A 19,760-nucleotide genomic window follows, 5' to 3' on the forward strand; every position below is an offset into this window, starting at 1 on the left:
TTGTGAACAGGACATACCTGGGCAATTTTCCACGTTGCTGGGTAGATGCCAGTGTTGTAGCTGTACTGAAACAGTTTGGCTAGGGGCGCGGCAAGTTTTGAAGCACAGGTCTTCAGTACTATTGCTAGAATGTTGTCAGGGCCCATAGCCTTTGCAGTATCCAGTGCCTTCAGCCATTTTTTGATATCAGTGGAGTGAATCGGATTGACTGAAGACTGGCATCTGTGATGCTGGGGACCTCAAGAGGAGGCCGAGATGGATCATCAACTTGGCACTTCTAGCTGAAGATGGATTCAAATTCTTCAGCCTTATCTTTCGCACTGATGTGCTGGGCTCCCCCATCATTGCAAATGGGGATATTTGTGGAGCCTCCTCCTGCTGTTAGTTGTTTAATTGTCCACCACCATTCATGACTGGATGTGGCAGGACTGCAGAGCTTAGATCCGATCCATTGGTTATGGGATCGCTTAGCTCTGTCTATCGCATGCTGCTTATGCAGTTTGGCACGTACGTAGTCCTGTGTTGTAGCTTCACCAGGTTTACACCTCATTTTGAGGTATGCCTGGTGCTGCTCCTGGCATGCCCTCCTGCACTCTCCATGAAGCCCTGGAAAGAGATAGCGCATCAGGGGAGAAGATAAGACAGGAGGAAGAGGGGGCAAAGGGGGATAACACTGAACAGAGAGGTGCCCCTGCTGAATGATGAGGTGGCCTCCTCCTGCCACCCTCCAGGAAGAGGACCTCCCTCCTCTCCCTCAGGACCTTCAGCATTACATCTAGGTCAGCATCGATGAAGCAGGTCTACCCTGCCCCTAGTTCCAGGCCTTCAGCTTCTCTGTGACAACTCACTTCCCTCTGGTGCTGTGAAAGGCAGATCTCTCCCTCAGAACAACCAGCAGTCTTAGTGATGTCTGCCGTGGAAGTCTACATGAGCCTCACACGTGTTCTGACCTACTGCCACTTGCAATTGCATTGGCTCTAAGAGGACAGGAAACCTGTCTCTATACCAGTAAAGGCTTTGCCACTTGAAAATTGCAATCTGAATCATCTTCCCAGTGGAGGCAGGTTTCAGATCCAAAACAAGGCCAGGCTCCTGCTTCCCGCCTCCACTTTGAAAATCTGGTGCAGAAAGACACAAGATGTAACCTCCAGGACTTCATCCAACCAGAGGTTAAAATTGGGGCTGCGGAGAGTGGGGAAAGACAGAGTGGAAGGAGAGAGAGACAGACGCATGGAGAGGCTGTGGGAGAGAGAAAAAAGAGAGAGACGGGGAGAAAGAAAAAAGAGAGAGATGGAGAGAGAGAGAAGGATAGAAGAAGAGAGGGATGCAAAGGGACAGACAGAAACAGAGGGAGAAGTAGCGATAGGGAGCTAGATAGGGAGAGTGGGGGAATGAGGGAGAGAAGTACAAAGAGAGAATGAGTGACAGATGTAGACAAGAAGTCAGAGAATGTGAAAGAAAGAGTGAGACACAGAAACAGGAAGAAAGGCAGTTGGGGGAAAGAAAGGGAGGAATACAAACAGAAAGAGAGAGAATAATGCCACAAATTTCCTTGGGGGCTTTCCTAATTGACAACTGTAACTTTGGCAGAAAGTCTGGATAGACAGATAGATAGACAGATAGAAAGACAGAGAGATAGACAGATAGATAGACAGGATTTCTGCTGATCATGTTATCGATGGGGTCGGGGGGTTGGGTCATATCAGGAGAGCTCTTGAGTAAATGTGCTATATATGTATATGTCTGGACATTATGTGAGATCAGGGTTGTTCCGCCTGGCTGCTTCACTGACACTGTGGGTGAGATACCAGGGAATGGCCAGCTTCTGTTGACCCTGTGTCCCATGAGTTCGGAAGCGGTGGAGAGAAAAATCATTAAGCCCAGCAAATAAAGGCAAACTAGAGAAAGCACAGTGTAAATTAAAACAGCGCTGTCACTCCTCAGCTTCTGAACTGTCCTCTGGCACTCTAGTGACAGTCAGTTATCCAGTTATCTGATCTCTGCAGCATTGCTGTCTCTCCACAAGACTGATTTTAAATTGAAATTAAGCTCAATGTAAAAGATGGAATGTCTGCTTTCAGTCCCTTGCTCCAGTACTGCTCCAACCAATGCACACGCCTCAACAATCATTGGCTGTTAACAGACTTTGTCTCAATGCAGTTGGAAATTTCATCCATGGGACTCATTTATACTTGAAGTGGATTTTATTTTAATTTTCATGACAACAATCGGGTTGTTTGAACAGACCCACCCAAACAGGCTTTACCAGACTGGTTTCCTAGACCAGGTCCATCTGAACAGACCTATCCTCCGCAGCAATTCATGGAGTCAGAGTCAGAGTGGGGGTGGGTGGGATGGGGTGGTCATGTAAACAATGCCAACACCCTCGGCAAAGGACATTCCCCTCTTCAGAGAAAATGTCAGGAATGTAAACTATTTAATGTTCTGGTGATGAAGGAAACTGGACATCTCTGAATGTTGGAGCTTTGACTCACTGCTTCAGGACAGCTGAAACCTGGAGATTACCGACACAGTCAACGACAAATGCTATTTTACTGTGGTGCTCGCACTCTGTTAAAGCAACGTTAAATGTAAGCCTGGGGCACAAGCTCACTCTTTCCTTACTCAGGGGTTGCTGAGAAAGCTGCAGATCCCTCAGAAACCTTCTTTGGGCTCGATAACTAGCAAAGTGTGCTTTGTGCTTCACTTATTGCTTCATAGCTTCATATCAGCAATCCTACACATTCTACCTCTGACCTGGGTTAAAATTGGAAGGCTCTGCTGTGGTCTGATTCATTCCTTCCCAGAATGGAAAAGCTAGATTTCCACAGTCTTCCTCCCACACCTACAGGCTTTGAAAAGCTCGGAGTACCCTAACATTCCGCCTTATCTTATCTTTCTCACATTCTTCCACTTCACTACTTTTGGCTTTGATTTCTGAATTGCAGAAAATCTAGCTTTGTGTATTTTGCAAAACCCACCAATTTGCTATTTCTAGTAAACTCATGTGGAGATGCTGAATTTTAAAACTGCACTGTAGCAATTTGATTGTGCAGGGCCCACATATTGGGCGTTAAATGGCCTCCTAAACCTTGAATATGTGCACAAAGCACATGACCATTACAAACTAGAAGTCCATCAGCTGCAATATTGGTGTAGGTCAAAAATTCAGCATCCAGGGCTTATGCCATAAACATTAAACCCTTTGCCTATCACCTGTTTAAGGTCCCTGTGCAGTATTAGATTCCTGAGGATAGCTGAGTTTAGGAAAACTAGGTTTACCTGTGGCCTAATGGGAGGTCCGAACTGAGGGACCGCTGCAGCTCATAACTAATAAGTTGAATGTGGATCTAGGAGAAGTAGGAGTGCTGCTCCCAATCCCACATTAAAACCTCATGGTTTACTGCTAGCCATGACCACACCTCCTCAACCCACCTCGATCCCAAACTGTGCCCTCCCCCATCGATCCCAGCCATTGCCCTCTCCCCAAGTTCCCAGCCTCTGCCCTCTCCTCAATCCCGGCCTCTGCCCTCTCCTCAATCCTGGCCTCTGCCCTCTCCTCAATCCCGGCCTCTGTCCTCCTCCTCAATCCCGGCCTCTTCCTCAATCCCGGCCTCTTCCTCAATCCCGGTCTCTGCCCTCTTCCTTGATCCCGGTCACTGTCCTCCTCCTCAATCCTGGTCTCTGCCCTCTCCTCGATCCCAGCCTCTGCCCTCTCCTCAATCCCGGTCTCTGCCCTCTCCTCGATCCCGGCCTCTGTCCTCTCCTCAATCCCGGCTTCCTCAATCACGGTCTCTGCCCTCTCCTCGATCCCAGCCTCTGCCCTCTCCTCAATCACGGTCTCTGCCCTCTCCTCGATCCTGGCCTCTTCCTCAATCCCGGTCTCTGCCCTCTCCTCGATCCCGGCCTCTGTCCTCCTCCTCAATCCCGGCCTCCTCCTCGATCCTGTCCTCTGCCCTCTCCTCGATCCTGGCCTCTTCCTCAATCCCGGTCTCTGCCCTCTCCTCGATCCCGGCCTCTTCCTCAATCCCAGTCTCTGCCCTCTCCTCGATCCCAGCCTCTGTCCTCCTCCTCAATCCCGGCCTCTTCCTCGATCCCAGCCTCTGCCCTCTCCTCATTCCCGGCCTCCCTCAATCCTGGTCTCTGCCCTCTCCTCGATCCCAGCCTCTGTCCTCCTCCTCAATCCCGGCCTCTTCCTCAATCCTGGTCTCTGCCCTCTCCTCGATCCCAGCCTCTGCCCTCTCCTCAATCCCAGCCTCTGCCCTCTCCTCGATCCCGGCCTCTGCCCTCTCCTCAATCCCGGCCTCTGCCCTATCCTCAATCCCGGCCTCTTCCTCAATCCTGGTCTCTGCCCTCTCCTCGATCCTGTCCTCTGCCCTCTCCTCGATCCTGGCCTCTGCCCTCCTCCTCAATCCCGGCCTCTTCCTCAATCCCGGTCTCTGCCCTCTCCTCGATCCCGGCCTCTTCCTCAATCCCAGTCTCTGCCCTCTCCTCGATCCCGGCCTCTGCCCTCTCCTCGATCCCGGCCTCTTCCTCAATCCCAGTCTCTGCCCTCTCCTCGATCCCAGCCTCTGCCCTCTTCTTTGATCCCGGTCACTGTCCTCCTCCTCAATCCTGGTCTCTGCCCTCTCCTCGATCCTGTCCTCTGCCCTCTCCTCGATCCCGGCCTCTGCCCTCTTCCTTGATCCCGGTCACTGTCCTCCTCAATCCTGGTCTCTGCCCTCTCCTCGATCCTGTCCTCTGCCCTCCTCCTCGATCCCGGCCTCTTCCTCAATCCCGGCCTCTGCCCTCTCCCACAACCCCCCCACCCCCGATCCCAGCCTCTGTCCTCCTCAATCTGGCCTCTGCCCTCTGCCACCAACCCCCCTCCGATCCCAGCCTCTGCCCTCCCCTTTACTCCTGGCCTCTGTCCTCCCCCCCACCCGCATCACCGCCCCCCCCCCCCAAATCCTGGCTTCTGTCCTCCTCCTCAATCCCAGCCTTTGCCCTCTTGCGCCCTTCCCCCCACCCCCCACCCCCAAATCTGGCCTCCCTCCTCCTCAGTTCCAGCCTCTGCCTTCGCCTTCACTTCCAGCCTCTGCCCTCCCTTTCCATTCTGGCTTTTGTCCACCCCAATCACTGTCAACAACTACCCACCCTTCCTGGCCATCTATGATTCCCTTCCAGCTCGATGGCCCACCATCTTGTTGGCCTCCCCGCCACTCCACTTAACAACTTACCCAAGGGCTGCAGCTGTCGACACAGAGGCCTAATCTTTGCTGGCAAGTTGCCTGGACATGTCAATTATGTGTCTGCAATTCACTGGCTTGATGATAATAAGAACATAAGAAATAGGAGCAAGAGTAGACCATTTGGTTCCTTGAGCCTGCTCCACCTTTCAATACTCATGGCTGATCCTCAACCTCAACTCCACCTTTCCTCTCGATCCCCAGATCCCTTGATTCCCTTAGTATCTAACAATCTATCGATCTTAGCTTTGAATCCTCATTTATGCCTTCATTACCTCTAGACTTGCCTATTCGAATGGACTGCTGGCTGGTCTCCCACATTCTACTCTCCGTAAACTGGAGGTAATCCAAATCTCTTGTCTTAACTTGCACCAAGTCCCCTTCCTGTACTTGCTGACCTACATTGGCCATCTGGCCTAATATCTCCTTCGGTAGCTCGGTGTCATATTTTACAATGATCCTGTAAAGCACCTTGGGATGCTTTATTACATTAAAGGCACTATATAAATATAAGTTGTTGTTGTTGTTGAATATACTCAATGACTGAGCATTCACAGTTCTCTGGGAGACAGAATCCCTAAAGAAGCACACGAGTTAGCAACTACGGGCTTGCACAAGGTAGTTTCACAATTATTTCTGTTCACTGTTAGGTACAGATGGAATTAAGTTGTTTGATAAATTTGGATTTTATTTTGGATTGAGTGTTGCTGTTTGTATTTGTAGTGAAGGGAGGGCAAGACCCATATTGTCTGGACTGAAGGAAGGTCGTTGGACAGTGATAGTAAGGCTAGTGGGATATTGGTGTATTGGGGAAGGGAGGGACGGTTTAGTTGAAGTACTCTTCGATCATTTGCTCTCTGGGAACTTAGGAAGACTGGGGTCAATGTCTCTCCTGTTCTTCCTCCTCTTCACGCACCTCCTCCTCCTCTTCCAACCCCTTCTCCACTTGTTGCTGACTAAGTGGTGGTAAAGGCTGATCTCTCATGATGGCAAAGTTATGGAGCATGCAGCAGATGACCAGAAATCTGGATAGCCACTCACGGGTGTACTGCACAGCTCCTCCCAAATGGTCCAGGCAACAAAAATATTACCTTAGCTCACTGATTATATGCTCGATCACATTTCTGGTTGCGACAGATCTCTTGTTATTTGCCTGCCTTGGCAACTGTATCCAAGTTCCTGACGCACCTTGAAGGAGATATCCCTTGTCACCCAGAAGCCTGTCTATAACCTGATAGGCTGGCTGGAATGCAGCTGGCACAGAAGACTGGCACATGATGAATGAGTCATGAATGCTGCCAGGAAATTGGGCACAGGCCTGCCTAATGCATTGTCCATGGTCGCAAACCCAGCTGGGCATTGAGCGAGTGGAATTCTTTTCAATAGATAATGACGTCAGGCTGATTATATCACAGCAGCACAGTGGCGCAGTGGTTAGCACCGCAGCCTCACAGCTCCAGGGACCCGAGTTCAATTCTGGGTACTGCCTGTGTGGAGTTTGCAAGTTCTCCCTGTGACTGCGTAGGTTTTCTCCGGGTGCTCCGGTTTCCTCCCACTGCCAAAGACTTGCAGGTGATAGGTAAATTGGCCATTGTAAAATTGCCCCTAGTGTAGGTAGGTGGTAGGGAATATGGGATTACTGTAGGGTTAGTATAAATGGGTGGTTCTTGGTCGGCACAGACTCGGTGGGCCGAAGGGCCTGTTTCAGTGCTGTATCTCTAAATAAAATAAATAAATATGGAGTATGCAAGACAATATAGGCTCAATCTATGGCACATTGCACCCCGGGGAAGCCTGCAATGTGGGAAAAGTGGGATGCTTCCACATCGTGCTCAACTTTGTTAATGGGGTAAGTAATATCTCTTTCCATGATGTTTCATTGTGGCTAATTTGTTCTTGCTTTTTAGATGATCGTATTTCTTGTGAATTCTAATGATCGCCGTTATAAGTATTTCCTACTACTGTTCTATCTCAGTTTGTTTATTTTCCCTAGTTCCATTTTCATCCCCTCAAAATTAGCTTTTTCTTTTACGATCTATTACTTTGGTCTTCGTCTCACTTATATCTTTTGAAATCTTTATCTTAAGCCTTATTAATCAGTGATCACAATTGTTTCGAAGACAAACAGCTTGTTATAACTCTTTGGGAGCACTGTCTCCTGAATCAGAAGGTTGTGGCTATAAGCACCACTCCAGGTACTTCAGCATATAATCTAGGCTGACACTGAAGTGCAGTACTGAGGGAGTGCTGTTCTGCCACATGTGACATTAAACTGAGGTTCTGTCTGCTGTCCCCAGTGGATGTAGACCCACAACACTATTTCCACAAGCAAAATCACAAAAACAGATTCTATCATCATTTATCCCACTGCTGTTTGTGGAACCATGTGTGCAAATTGCAGCTGTGTTTCCCTACATTCCAATAGTGAGGAGGCGCTGGCGTAGTGATAATATCACTGGACTACTAGTCCAGAGGCCCAGGCTAGTCCTCTGGGGACCTGGGTTCGACATGGGTGAAATTTGAGTTCAATTACTAAATCTGGAATTAAAAAGCTAGTCTAATTGTGATCATGAAACCATTGTCGATTGTTGCAAAAACCCATCTGGTTCACTAATGTCCTTGAGGGAAGGAAATCTGCCGTCCTTACCTGGTCTGGCCTACATGTGACTCCAGACCCACAGCAATGTGGTTGACTCTTAAATGCCCTCTGAAATGGCCTAGCAAGCCACTCAGTTCAAGGGCAATTAGGGATGGGCAATAAATGCTGGCCGAGTCAGCGACGCCTGCATCCCATGAAAGGATTAAAAATAAAATTCACAAGCACTTCATTGGCTGCATAATACTATGGGATGTCCAGAGGCCATGAAAGATGTTATAGAAGTTTATTTCTGATAGGTCATAGGACTGCTGCTGCTTTGGATAAAGTGGTGAGAAACTGAGCTGGAAAACAGAAATCTGACAGTTTAAATGACAAAACAAAACAGAAACAGACCTGGGAAAGTTGGCCAGCGACTGAAGTAATAAAACAAAACATGGAAACATGCTGATGACTGGTGTGATTGCACGATACTTAGCTCATCCCAATCTCCAGCATTCCCAGTGTACTGAGCTCATCCCATTCTCCAGCATTCCCAGAGTACTGAGCTCATCCCAATCTCCAGCATTCCCAGAGTACTGAGCTCATCCCAATCTCCAGCATTCCCAGAGTACTGAGCTCATCCCTTTCTCCAGCATTCCCAGAGTGACTGTACGGTACTGAGCTCATCCCATTCTCCAGCATTCCCAGAGTGACTGTACGGTACTGAGCTCATCCCATTCTCCAGCATTCCCAGAGTACTGAGCTCAACCCATTCTCCAGCATTCCCAGAGTGACTGTACGGTACTGAGCTCATCCCATTCTCCAGCATTCCCAGAGTACTGAGCTCAACCCATTCTCCAGCATTCCCAGAGTGACTGTACAGTACTGAGCTCATCACAATCTCCAGCATTCCCGGAGTACTGAGCTCATCCCAGTCTCCAGCATTCCCAGAGTGACTGTAAGGTGCTGAGCTCATCCCAGTCTCCAGCATTCCCAGAGTGACTGTACGGTACTGAGCTCATCACAATTTCCAGCATTCCCAGAGTACTGAGCTCATCCCAGTCTCCAGCATTCCCAGAGTGACTGTAAGGTACTGAGCTCATCCCAGTCTCCAGCATTCCCAGAGTGACTGTACGGTACTGAGCTCATCACAATCTCCAGCATTCCCAGAGTACTGAGCTCATCCCAGTCTCCAGCATTCCCAGAGTGACTGTAAGGTGCTGAGCTCATCCCAGTCTCCAGCATTCCCAGAGTGACTGTACGGTACTGAGCTCATCACAATCTCCAGCATTCCCAGAGTACTGAGCTCATCCCAGTCTCCAGCATTCCCAGAGTGACTGTAAGGTACTGAGCTCATCCCAGTCTCCAGCATTCCCAGAGTGACTGTACGGTACTGAGCTCATCACAATCTCCAGCATTCCCAGAGTACTGAGCTCATCCCAGTCTCCAGCATTCCCAGAGTGACTGTAAGGTACTGAGCTCATCCCAATCTGTGGCATTCCCAGGGTGAATTGGAGAAGCCTGCTGCATGTTTCTTCCTTGTCAAATAATGCAGCATAGAATCATCGAATGTGTAAGAGGTGCTGCAGTGTTTAAGAAATAGATAACTCTGTTTCTGAATGATCCAGTGTTGTGACAATGTGTAATCTTGATCTACAACTGTAATTTCTTTTAATGTTCATCTTTAATTCCCATGGTGCTCACTGGGCCTGTCCTGATAAAGCAAACACTTGCCTTGTTGCAAGGCCGACCAATGTGAAAACAAATCACTGCTTAGTAGCTGGAGGAAAATCAAGACACCTTGGGTAGAAATTCATTCTGGGCAGAGACGCTAACACCGGCTGCCTGTTACACTCCTCATGTTACATCCACACCCGTCTGTTACACACACCCCTAAATTATACAACACATCCCCGCCTGTAACATCGCCCCCCGCCTGCAACAGACACCCCTGCCTGCTACACCACCCCCCCGCCTGCAACACTCCCCCCGCCTGCTACACAACCCCTGCCTGCTACACTCCCCCCGCCTGCTACACAACCCCTGCCTGCTACACCCGCACCCCGCCTGCTACACAACCTCTGCCTGCTACACTCCCCCCGCCTGCTACACAACCCCTGCCTGCAACACTCCCCCCGCCTGCTACACCCACCCCCCGCCTGCTACACAACCTCTGCCTGCAACACTCCCCCCGCCTGCTACACTCCCCCCGCCTGCTACACAGCCTCTGCCTGCAACACTCCCCCCACCTGCTACACAACCTCTGCCTGCTACACTCCCCCCGCCTGCTACACCACCACCCCCCGCCTGCAACACTCCCCCCGCCTGCTACACAACCTCTGCCTGCTACACTCCCCCCGCCTGCTACACCCCCCACCGCCTGCAACACTCCCCCCGCCTGCTACACTCCCCCCGCCTGCTACACAACCTCTGCCTGCAACACTCCCCCCGCCTGGAACACTCCCCCCGCCTGCTAAACAACCCCTGCCTGCTACACTCCCCCCGCCTGCTACACTCCCCCCGCCTGCGACAACCCCCCCCCGCCTGCAACACTCCCCCCGCCTGCTAAACAACCCCTGCCTGCTACACTCCCCCCACCTGCTACACAACCCCTGCCTGCTACACGCCCCCCACCTGCTACACTCCCCCCCCGCCTGCTACACTCGCCCCACACCTGCTACACTCCCCCCAGCCTGCAACACTCCCCCCACCTGCTACACTCCCCCCACTTGCTACACAACCACCGCCTGCTACACTTCCCCCAGCCTGCGACACTCCCCCCCCCACCTGCTACACTCCCCCACCTGCGACACTCCCCCACCTGCTACACTCCCCCCCGCCTGCTACACGCCCCCCCCGCCTGCTACACTCCCCCCACCTGCTACACTCCCCCACCTGCTACACTCCCCCCTCCTGCTACACTCCCTCCGCCTGCTACATTCCTCCCCCCGCCTGCTACACTCCCCCCGCCTGCTACACTCCCCCCGCCTGCTACACTCCCCCCCCGCCTGCTACTCTCTCCCCGCCTGCTACACTCCCCCCTCCTGCTACATTCCCCCCACCTGCTACACAGCCACCGCCTGCTACACTTCCCCCAGCCTGCGACACTCCCCCCCGCCTGCTTCACACCCCCCGCCTGCTACACTTCCCCCGGCCTGCGACACTCCCCCCCGCCTGCTACACACCCCCCCGCCTGCTACACACCCCCCGCCTGCTACACTCCCCCCGCCTGCTACACTCCCCCCCGCCTGCTACACTCCCCCTGCCTGCTACACACCCCCTGCCTGCTACACTCCCCCACCTGCTACACTCCCCCCACCTGCTACACTCCCCCACCTGCTACACACCCCCCGCCTGCTACACTCCCCCCACCTGCTACACACCCCCCGCCTGCGACACTCCCCCCGCCTGCTACACTCCCCCCACCTGCTACACACCCCCCGCCTGCGACACTCCCCCCACCTGCGACACTCCCCCCACCTGCTACACTCCGCCACCTGCTAGACAACCACCACCTGCGACACTCCCCCCTACCTGCTACACTCCCCCACCTGCTACACTCCCCCACCTGCTACACTCCCCCCCACCTGCTACACTCCCCCCACCTGCTACATTCCCCCCACCTGCTACACTCCCCCCACCTGCTACACTCCCCCCGCCTGCTACACTCCCCCCACCTGCTACACTCCCCCCACCTGCTACACTCCCCCACCTGCTACACTCCCCCCACCTGCTACACTCCCCCACCTGCTACACACCCCCCGCCTGCTACACTCCCCCCACCTGCTACACTCCCCCACCTGCTACACACCCCCCGCCTGCTACACTCCCCCCACCTGCTACACACCCCCCGCCTGCGACACTCCCCCCACCTGCTACACTCCCCCCACCTGCTACACTCCGCCACCTGCTAGACAACCACCACCTGCGACACTCCCCCCACCTGCTACACAACCACCGCCTGCTACTCTTCCCCCAGCCTGCGACACTCCCCCCTACCTGCTACACTCCCCCACCTGCTACACTCCCCCCCACCTGCTACACTCCCCCCCACCTGCTACACTCCCCCCACCTGCTACATTCCCCCCACCTGCTACACTCCCCCCACCTGCTACACTCCCCCACCTGCTACACTCCCCCCACCTGCTACACTCCCCCACCTGCTACACACCCCCCGCCTGCTACACTCCCCCCACCTGCTACACACCCCCCGCCTGCGACACTCCCCCCACCTGCTACACTCCCCCCACCTGCTACACTCCCCCCACCTGCTACACTCCCCCACCTGCTACACAACCACCACCTGCGACACTCCCCCCACCTGCTACACACCCCCCGCCTGCTACACTCCCCCCACCTGCTACACACCCCCCGCCTGCGACACTCCCCCCACCTGCTACACTCCCCCCACCTGCTACACTCCCCCCACCTGCTACACTCCCCCACCTGCTACACAACCACCACCTGCGACACTCCCCCCACCTGCTACACAACCACCGCCTGCTACTCTTCCCCCAGCCTGCGACACTCCCCCCCACCTGCTACACTCCCCCACCTGCTACACTCCCCCACCTGCTACACTCCCCCCCGCCTGCTACACTCCCCCCCGCCTGCTACACTCCCCCCCCAGCCTGCAACACTCCCCCCACCTGCTACACTCCCCCACCTGCTACACACCCCCCGCCTGCTACGCTCCCTCCGCCTGCTACGCTCCCCCCGCCTGCTACACTCCTCCCGCCTGCTACACACCCCCTGCTTGTTATATCCCCCTCGCTGTAAATGATAAATAAGTTTATGTTCTCTTACCTGACTCAACCTGCAGCATTCCTCCATGTAGTCGTTTAGGCTGTCACTTGATGGTCGCCTTTTCAATGTCTCTTGATCTAACTGAGCTTCATCTGCTTGCTCCATTGCATCATTTGGAACTGGTGGAGAATTGGTATCAGCAATGACTATTTCAACAAGTGATACATGTCTGGGTTGTGTAACTTCCTCAGCTACAATTGTAGGACCCTGATTAAAGTGGCTGCTTGAGGTATTGCTCATTTTCCAATTGGCAGAAGCTATGGGCAATTTCTTGGCCTTCAATGTGGCCTCTTGCTGCTCCTCAGCCTTTTCATCTTCTTTTATAGACTTCTCAGAATTGGGACAATCGGCTGGGAAAGGGAAATGTTGAAGTGCAGGAGATGAGGACGTGATGCTCATTGCCATCCCAGAGTCACAAGATGATTCCCTTCGATGTGCGACAAAACTCTGCTCGGATCCTGATGGGGTAGAGGGAGAGTTTGCGCCACTTGGGAATTCAACACCAGAATCCTCGGATACAGATTTATACAGTTTCAGGCTTGTGCAGTTTGATGGCCCATTAACTGCAGCAAACTCTGAGAATGGGTTCTGGAATCCAGACTTTACTAGTTCCGTGTTATTATTAATTCGCTGCTTTGGGGCGTCCTCAGGATTGCTCGACTTGGCTAGCGCTGGAAGTGACAGGATGTCCTCACACTGTGAGCCACTTTTCAGGAGGGTCACTTTAGTCAGCACCACTTTTCTCTTGGACGAATCCTGTCTCATCACTACAAACACAAAAGCACAATGCCACATGTCATCAAGCTCATAGTCACTCTGGCAGCAGAAGTCAAAGGTTTTGCTACCAAACTAAATGCCAGCTTCTACCATTCAGCCTCAAGCAGCCAAGGTCCAGTCACATGATTGTCACATGATCAGAATCAGGGCCAGAAGGGCATCTTACATAATTTCAAGTTGGGGATTTATGACAAATATCTAATTAAATAGTGAGCTTTGAAAAGACACATGCGTGTTAAATTTGAATGCTCAGTCTTACAAGAGACAACATGGAAAGATCTGCAAATTACAGTTGAAAAGAAATGTTTATCAGTATCTTTCCTCCATGTCACCCCTAATTATCCTGAGGAGCTCTTTCTATCAGCTCTGTGAAAACACATTCACTTGACTGAGATGCTGACTTCACTCTCTTCTCTCTATTCTTCAATATCTCAGTAAAGCAATTCACTTGTCTGAATGTTCCAGGAGATGGTTTACAATTGGCCACTCAATTAGCCAATCAATCAGCATCTGTGGAGAGAGCAGATTCGCTCATGTTTCAGGTATGAACACTCCAACAGAACTATTTTGACAAAGTGTTCATACTTGAAGGGTTAACTTTTCCATTCTCTCCTTAGACGCTGACTGACCTGCTGAGTTCAACTCCAGCTGGATGCATTCAGGACCAGTCAAACTACCTTTATTGTCCATCTCCAATATTTTTATGACTAATAAAGTGTTAAAAAAAATTAAAATACTTTGTTTAATGCCCAACTTATTTTTCGTCCAGGTTTGTTTACAGCAGTATCCAGGAGAACATAAGAAATAGGAGCAGGAATAGACCATATGGCCCCTTGAGCCTGCTGCACCATTCAGTGCCATCATGGCCTCAAGTCCATTTTTCCGCCTGCTCCCCATATCCCTTGAGAGACCAAATATCTGACTATCTCGGCTTTAAATATATTCAATGATGGAGCATCCACAACCCTCGGGGGTAGAGAATTCCAAAAATTCACAACCGTCTGAGTGAAGAAATTTCTCCTCATCTCAGTCTTAAATGATCGACCCCCTTATCCTGAGACTGTGCTCCCATGTTCTAGATTCCCCAGCTAGGGGAAACAACCTCTCAGTACCTACCCTCTCAAGCCCCTTCAGAATCTTGTATGTTTCAATGAGATCACCTCTCATTCTTCTAAACTCCAGAGAGTATAGACCCAATTTACTCAGCCTCTCATCATAGTGTTACGAGTGCTTCCATTTTTTTGTTAAATTATGAGGATTTGTGTTTTAAAACAAAAAAAAAGGATTCCATAGATGCTGGAACTTTGTACTTTTTTAAAAAGAGGTCTAATGGATTGAGCTTGTAAACAACAGTTACTGGAAGGCATCTGTTTTCAGATAAATACTGAGCAAGGGGCTTTTTTGGCTTGGGAAGATGTTGACTGAGAAGTGACAGGTCAAGATTTATAGGGGTCAGGAGCCTTGACACCTGAGATGTTTTTGGTTTCACTTTGGGAAGGCAGCTGGGGTATGGACAGCATTCTGAAAAGGAGTTAAATAATCAACTTGCCAAGGACAAACCCCAGCACAGCCTTTTCCATCTCCTTGAAAAGCCTTCCAGTTTTTCCATCTCTTTCAGAAGCTCTGAGAAGTGTAAAAAAAATTGCCTGAAACCACTGTTGCTGCATTTTTCCTGGAAAATCTGCCCAAACTGGTCTTCAATGTCACCTGAAAAGAACTGTTCTAGGAAGATCCGAGTATTTGGGACATCAAACCAAAAACAGAGGACATCTGACATCTTTCCATATCTTCTTATTTTTTTTCAAGAATTATCAAGTATTTAGCCAAAGTATTCTTTATTATCTGTTTTTTTTTGTAATAGAGCTCGAAAGAGTAAATCTCTATTTTTTCGGTTAACAGGTGTGTGTGTGTGTGTGTGTGAGGGGCTAAGGTAAAAAGGAAACTTTTATATTTCAATATGTATGTTAATGCTTTGCTTTGTTACTGGTTAAGACTCGTTTTATAATAAATTGATAATTTTGCTGTTTATTAAAGAAACCTGGTTGGTGTATTTTTCTCTGGGATGAAAATAGAGTCTATGATTGACCGTATCGGCAACTGGGAAAAAAACTAAATATATGTTGTGACCTGTGGAAAAGTGGGACTGGAAAACAATGCACTCCTCCTGCCTCTGTCATAACAATAGGACAACTCGCTAATCTAGTGAACTTTCACTGTACCACCTCCAAGGCAGTATATCATTCCTTAAATATGGGGACCAAAACTGCACATAGTGGTTGGTATTTTATCCAGGTGACGGGGTCTCGAGCTTCAGCAAAAGCACCGCCGAGAACCCCACGACACCCCTTCTGTGGGAGGCCCTCTAAATCAAGTGCCAATTAGGCATTTAAATGGACAGCAGCGGGCTTTCCACACGATCAAGGACCCCAGCAGTGAATCAGAGGTCAGCAGCTCTTTAACTGAGCAGCACCACTGTGGAGGAGGTGGATGCTGCCAGTGGAGCACCCACCCAAGGCCCAGGAGTGGTGCTGGACCCAGGCCACAGGTAGGTCAGGGTGAGAGGCCTTGCGGAGGGGAGGGGGGTCGTGAGGGTGGGGATGTAGGTGGGTTGGCAGCAAGGGCAGGGGGGTGGCATTCCGAAGGCCTCCCCTTCTTGATGCTGGGACCCTCGTTCATTCATTAAGTGCCTTTTATTGAGGGACGCCTGGTTCCCCAGAACCAGCAAGCAAACTGCATGGTTTTTCTTGCCATGCATCCCATGTGGCATCAGGCCTGCACGTTGCTGGGCTAATTGTGGCAGCAGCGGACTGAGGCTCTTAATTGGGCATTAATTTCAGTGGAGGTAGCATAGTGATGGGACCCCCTCCCGCCACCATCCCACCTGAATGCAGCGAGGGGACACAGTGAGAAGAGACATTTGCCCGAGTTAGACATTGCCAGAGTGAAGCTGGAATTTGGTGCACATGGGAATTTGGTGCAGAGGGGGAAAGAGAGGCTTCTTTTCCTATCTTTTATAGCCTCCAGCAGCTGGTGAGTCTTCTTCCCTTGACTCCTAGGTAGGTGATTGGTTGGTGAGTGTTTTATCATTTATCCTTCAAAACTGAGGTAATTTTAGAAATTGTAAGGTTTTATTTCATAACACTAGTTAAGCTAAGTAGATTGGGAAGCAGTGAGAGTTAATTAAGAAAGTGATTAAGAAAGTAATTAAAGTAAATTAACTAATAGCATAAGTAACAATGGCAGGACAGGTGTTATGTTGCAGCTGTGGCATGTGGGAGCTCCTGGATGCCAAGGCGGTCCAGGACAAACATGTTTGCAGGAAGTGTAAGCAGCTAGAGGAATTCCAAATCAGGATTATTGATCTGGAAGCCAAACTGCAAACACTACTCACGATAAGGGAGGGGGAGAAATACCTGGACATTTTGTTCCAGAAGATGGTCACACCTCTGAGAGCAGAGTCATCTGTTTTGGTCAGCAGTAAGGATCAGGAGTATGTGACCGTGAGTGAGGCAGGTAAAGGGGCCAAGCAGACAGTAATGGAGGAGCCTCAGACTTTGCAAATGTCAAACAGGTTTGAGGTGCTCTCAACCTGTGTGGACGAAAGTGGATGAGCATACTGGCCATGGCACTGTGGTACAGGAAGCCATTCAAGTGGAGGGAGCAAAAAGGAATGTAGTTGTAGTAGGGGATAGTATAGTGAGGGGGATTGACACTGTTCTGTGCAGCCGAGAGCATAAGTCCAGAAGGCTGTGTTGCCTACCCAGCGCCAAGGTTCGGGATGTCTGCTCTGAGCTGGACAGTAACTTGGACTGGGAGGGGGAGAATCCAGTTGATGTGGTCCATGTAGGTATCAACAACATAGGAAGGACTAGGAAAAAGGTTCTGTTCAGACAGTATGTGGAGCCAGGCACCAAATTGAAGAGCAGAACCTTAAGGACAATAATCCCTGGATTATTACCTGAGGCACGTGCCAAAAGGCAGAGGGCACATAAGATAAGATAAGTGAAATGAATACTTGGCTCAAAGACTGGTCTGGGAGAAGTGGGTTTTGGTTCGTGGAGCACTGGCACCAGTACTGAGGAAAGTTGGGGCTGTACCTCTGGGATGGTCTGCACCTGAACCATGCTGGACCAGTGTTCTAGCAAATCATATAACCAGGGAAGTAGAGAGGGTTTTAAACTAAATAAGGAGGATGATGGATCAAGCCTGGGTAGACGTAGCAAACCAAGGGGGAGAGCCAAGGCAGGAGAGCAGAATAGTAATATGAGAAATGAAGGTCAGAGAATGGCAGAAAGAGACAGAGAGAAAAAACCTAAGAACACACCAACAGTCGCGACTAGACGGTACAAAGATAACAAAAAGACAAACTAAAGGCTCCGTACCTGAATGGACGTAGCATTCACAACAAAATAGATGAACTGATAGCGCATATTGAAGAAAATAAATATGATCTGATAGCCAACGTCACCCTCATCCTGATGACCACCTTCGTGTGCGACTGCATCAAGCTGTGCGTAGAGCCCCAGTACTCAAACACCAAGTGTCACAGAATCACAGAACCACAGAATAATACAGTGCAGAAGAGGCCCTTCGGCCCATCGAGTCTGCACCGATGCATTAAAGACACCTGACCTGTCTACCTAATCCCATTTGCCAGCACTTGGCCCATAGCCTTGAATGTTATGACGTGCCAAGTGCTCATCCAGGTTCTTTTTAAAGGATGTGAGGCAACCCGCCTCTACCACACTCCCAAGCAGTGTATTCCAGACGGTCACCACACTCTGGGTAAAAATGTTCTTCTTCAAATCCACCTTAAACCTCCTGCCCCTCACCTTAAACTTGTGTCCCCTCGTAACTGACCCTTCAACTAAGGAGAACAGCTGCTCCCTATCCACCCTGTCCATGCCCCTCATAATTCTGTACACCTCGATCAGGTCACCCTTCAGTCTTCTCTGCTCCAGCGAAAACAACCCAAGCCTAACCAACCTCTCTTCATAGCTTAAATGTTCCATCCCAGGCAACATCCTGGTGAATCGCCTCTACACCCCCTCCAGTGCAATCACATCCTTCCTATAATGTGGCGACCAGAATTGCACACAGTACTCCAGCTGTGGCCTTACCAAAGTTCTATACAACTCCAACATGACCTCCCTGCTTTTGTAATCTATGCCTCAATTGATAAAGGCAAGTGTCCCATATGCCTTTTTCACCACCCTATTAACCTGCCCTTCTGCCTTCAGGGATCTATGGGCAAACACGTCAAGGTCCCTTTGTTCCTCGGAACTTCCCATTGTCAGGCCATTCATTGAATACTTCCGTGTCACATTACTCCTTCCAAAGTGTATCACCTCACACTTTTCAGGGTTAAATTCCATCTGCCACTTTTCTGCCCATTTGACCATCTCGTCTATATCTTCCTGTAACCCAAGACACTCAACCTCACTGTTAACCGCTCGGCCAATCTTTGTGTCATCCAGAAACTTACTGATCCTACCCCCCACATAGTCATCTATGTCGTTTATATAAATGACAAACAGTAGGGGACCCAGCACAGATCCCTGTGGTACGCCACTGGACACTAGCTTCCAGTCACTAAAACAGCCATCTGTCATCACTCTCTATCTCCTAAGCCGATTTTGAATCCACCTTATCAAGTTACCCTGTATCCCATGTGCATTTTCTTTCTTGATAAATCTCCCATGTGGGAGCTTATCAAAGGCTTTGCTGAAATCCATGTAAACTACATCAACTGCACTACCCTCATCGACACACCTGGTCACATGCTCAAAAAATTCAATCAAATTTGTTAGGCATGACCTCCCTCTGACAAAGCCATGCTGACTATTCGTAATCAAATTTTGCCTCTCCAAGTGGAGATAGATTCTCTCCTTCAGAATTTTCTCCATTAGTTTCCCTACCACTGACGTGAGACTCACTGGTCTGTCTTTCCCTGGCTTATCTCTACAACCTTTCTTAAATAGTGGGACCACATTAGCTGTTCTCCAGTCCTCTGGCACCTCCCCCGTGACCAGAGAGGAATTAAAAATTTGGGTCAGAGCCCCTGCAATCTCCACCCTCGCCTCCCACAGCATCCTGGGACATAAATCATCCGGACCTGGAGATTTGTCCACTTTTAAGCCTTCCAAAACCTCCAATACCTTGTCACTCCCTATGACAATTTGCTCAAGAACCTCACAGTCTCTCTCTTTGAGTTCCATATCTACATCCTCATTCTCTTGGGCGAAGACAGATGTGAAGTATTTGTTCAACACCCTACCAATGTCCACTGGCTCCACCCACAGATTTCCCCCTTGGTCCCTAATGGGTCCTACTCCATCCCTGGTTATCCTCTTCCCATTGATATACTTATA

The 19,760-nt window shown here is 50.3% G+C and overlaps 1 protein-coding gene across 3 annotated transcripts in view; it reads right to left on the reverse strand.

Annotated features, from left to right (window-relative positions):
* The window catches only part of si:ch211-250c4.3 (uncharacterized protein LOC100535981 homolog), a 135,299-nt gene that overhangs the window by 99,311 nt on the left and 16,228 nt on the right, over positions 1–19,760 (reverse strand). For all 3 annotated transcript variants that reach the window (XM_068052406.1, XM_068052405.1, XM_068052404.1), the window contains exon 2: positions 12,613–13,379. In XM_068052406.1, coding sequence (XP_067908507.1) covers positions 12,613–13,379 — 767 coding nt within the window. The remainder of the gene's footprint in view (positions 1–12,612; positions 13,380–19,760) is intronic.

The sequence above is a fragment of the Heterodontus francisci genome, chromosome 20 (assembly GCF_036365525.1).
Source record: "Heterodontus francisci isolate sHetFra1 chromosome 20, sHetFra1.hap1, whole genome shotgun sequence".
NCBI lineage: Eukaryota > Metazoa > Chordata > Chondrichthyes > Heterodontiformes > Heterodontidae > Heterodontus > Heterodontus francisci.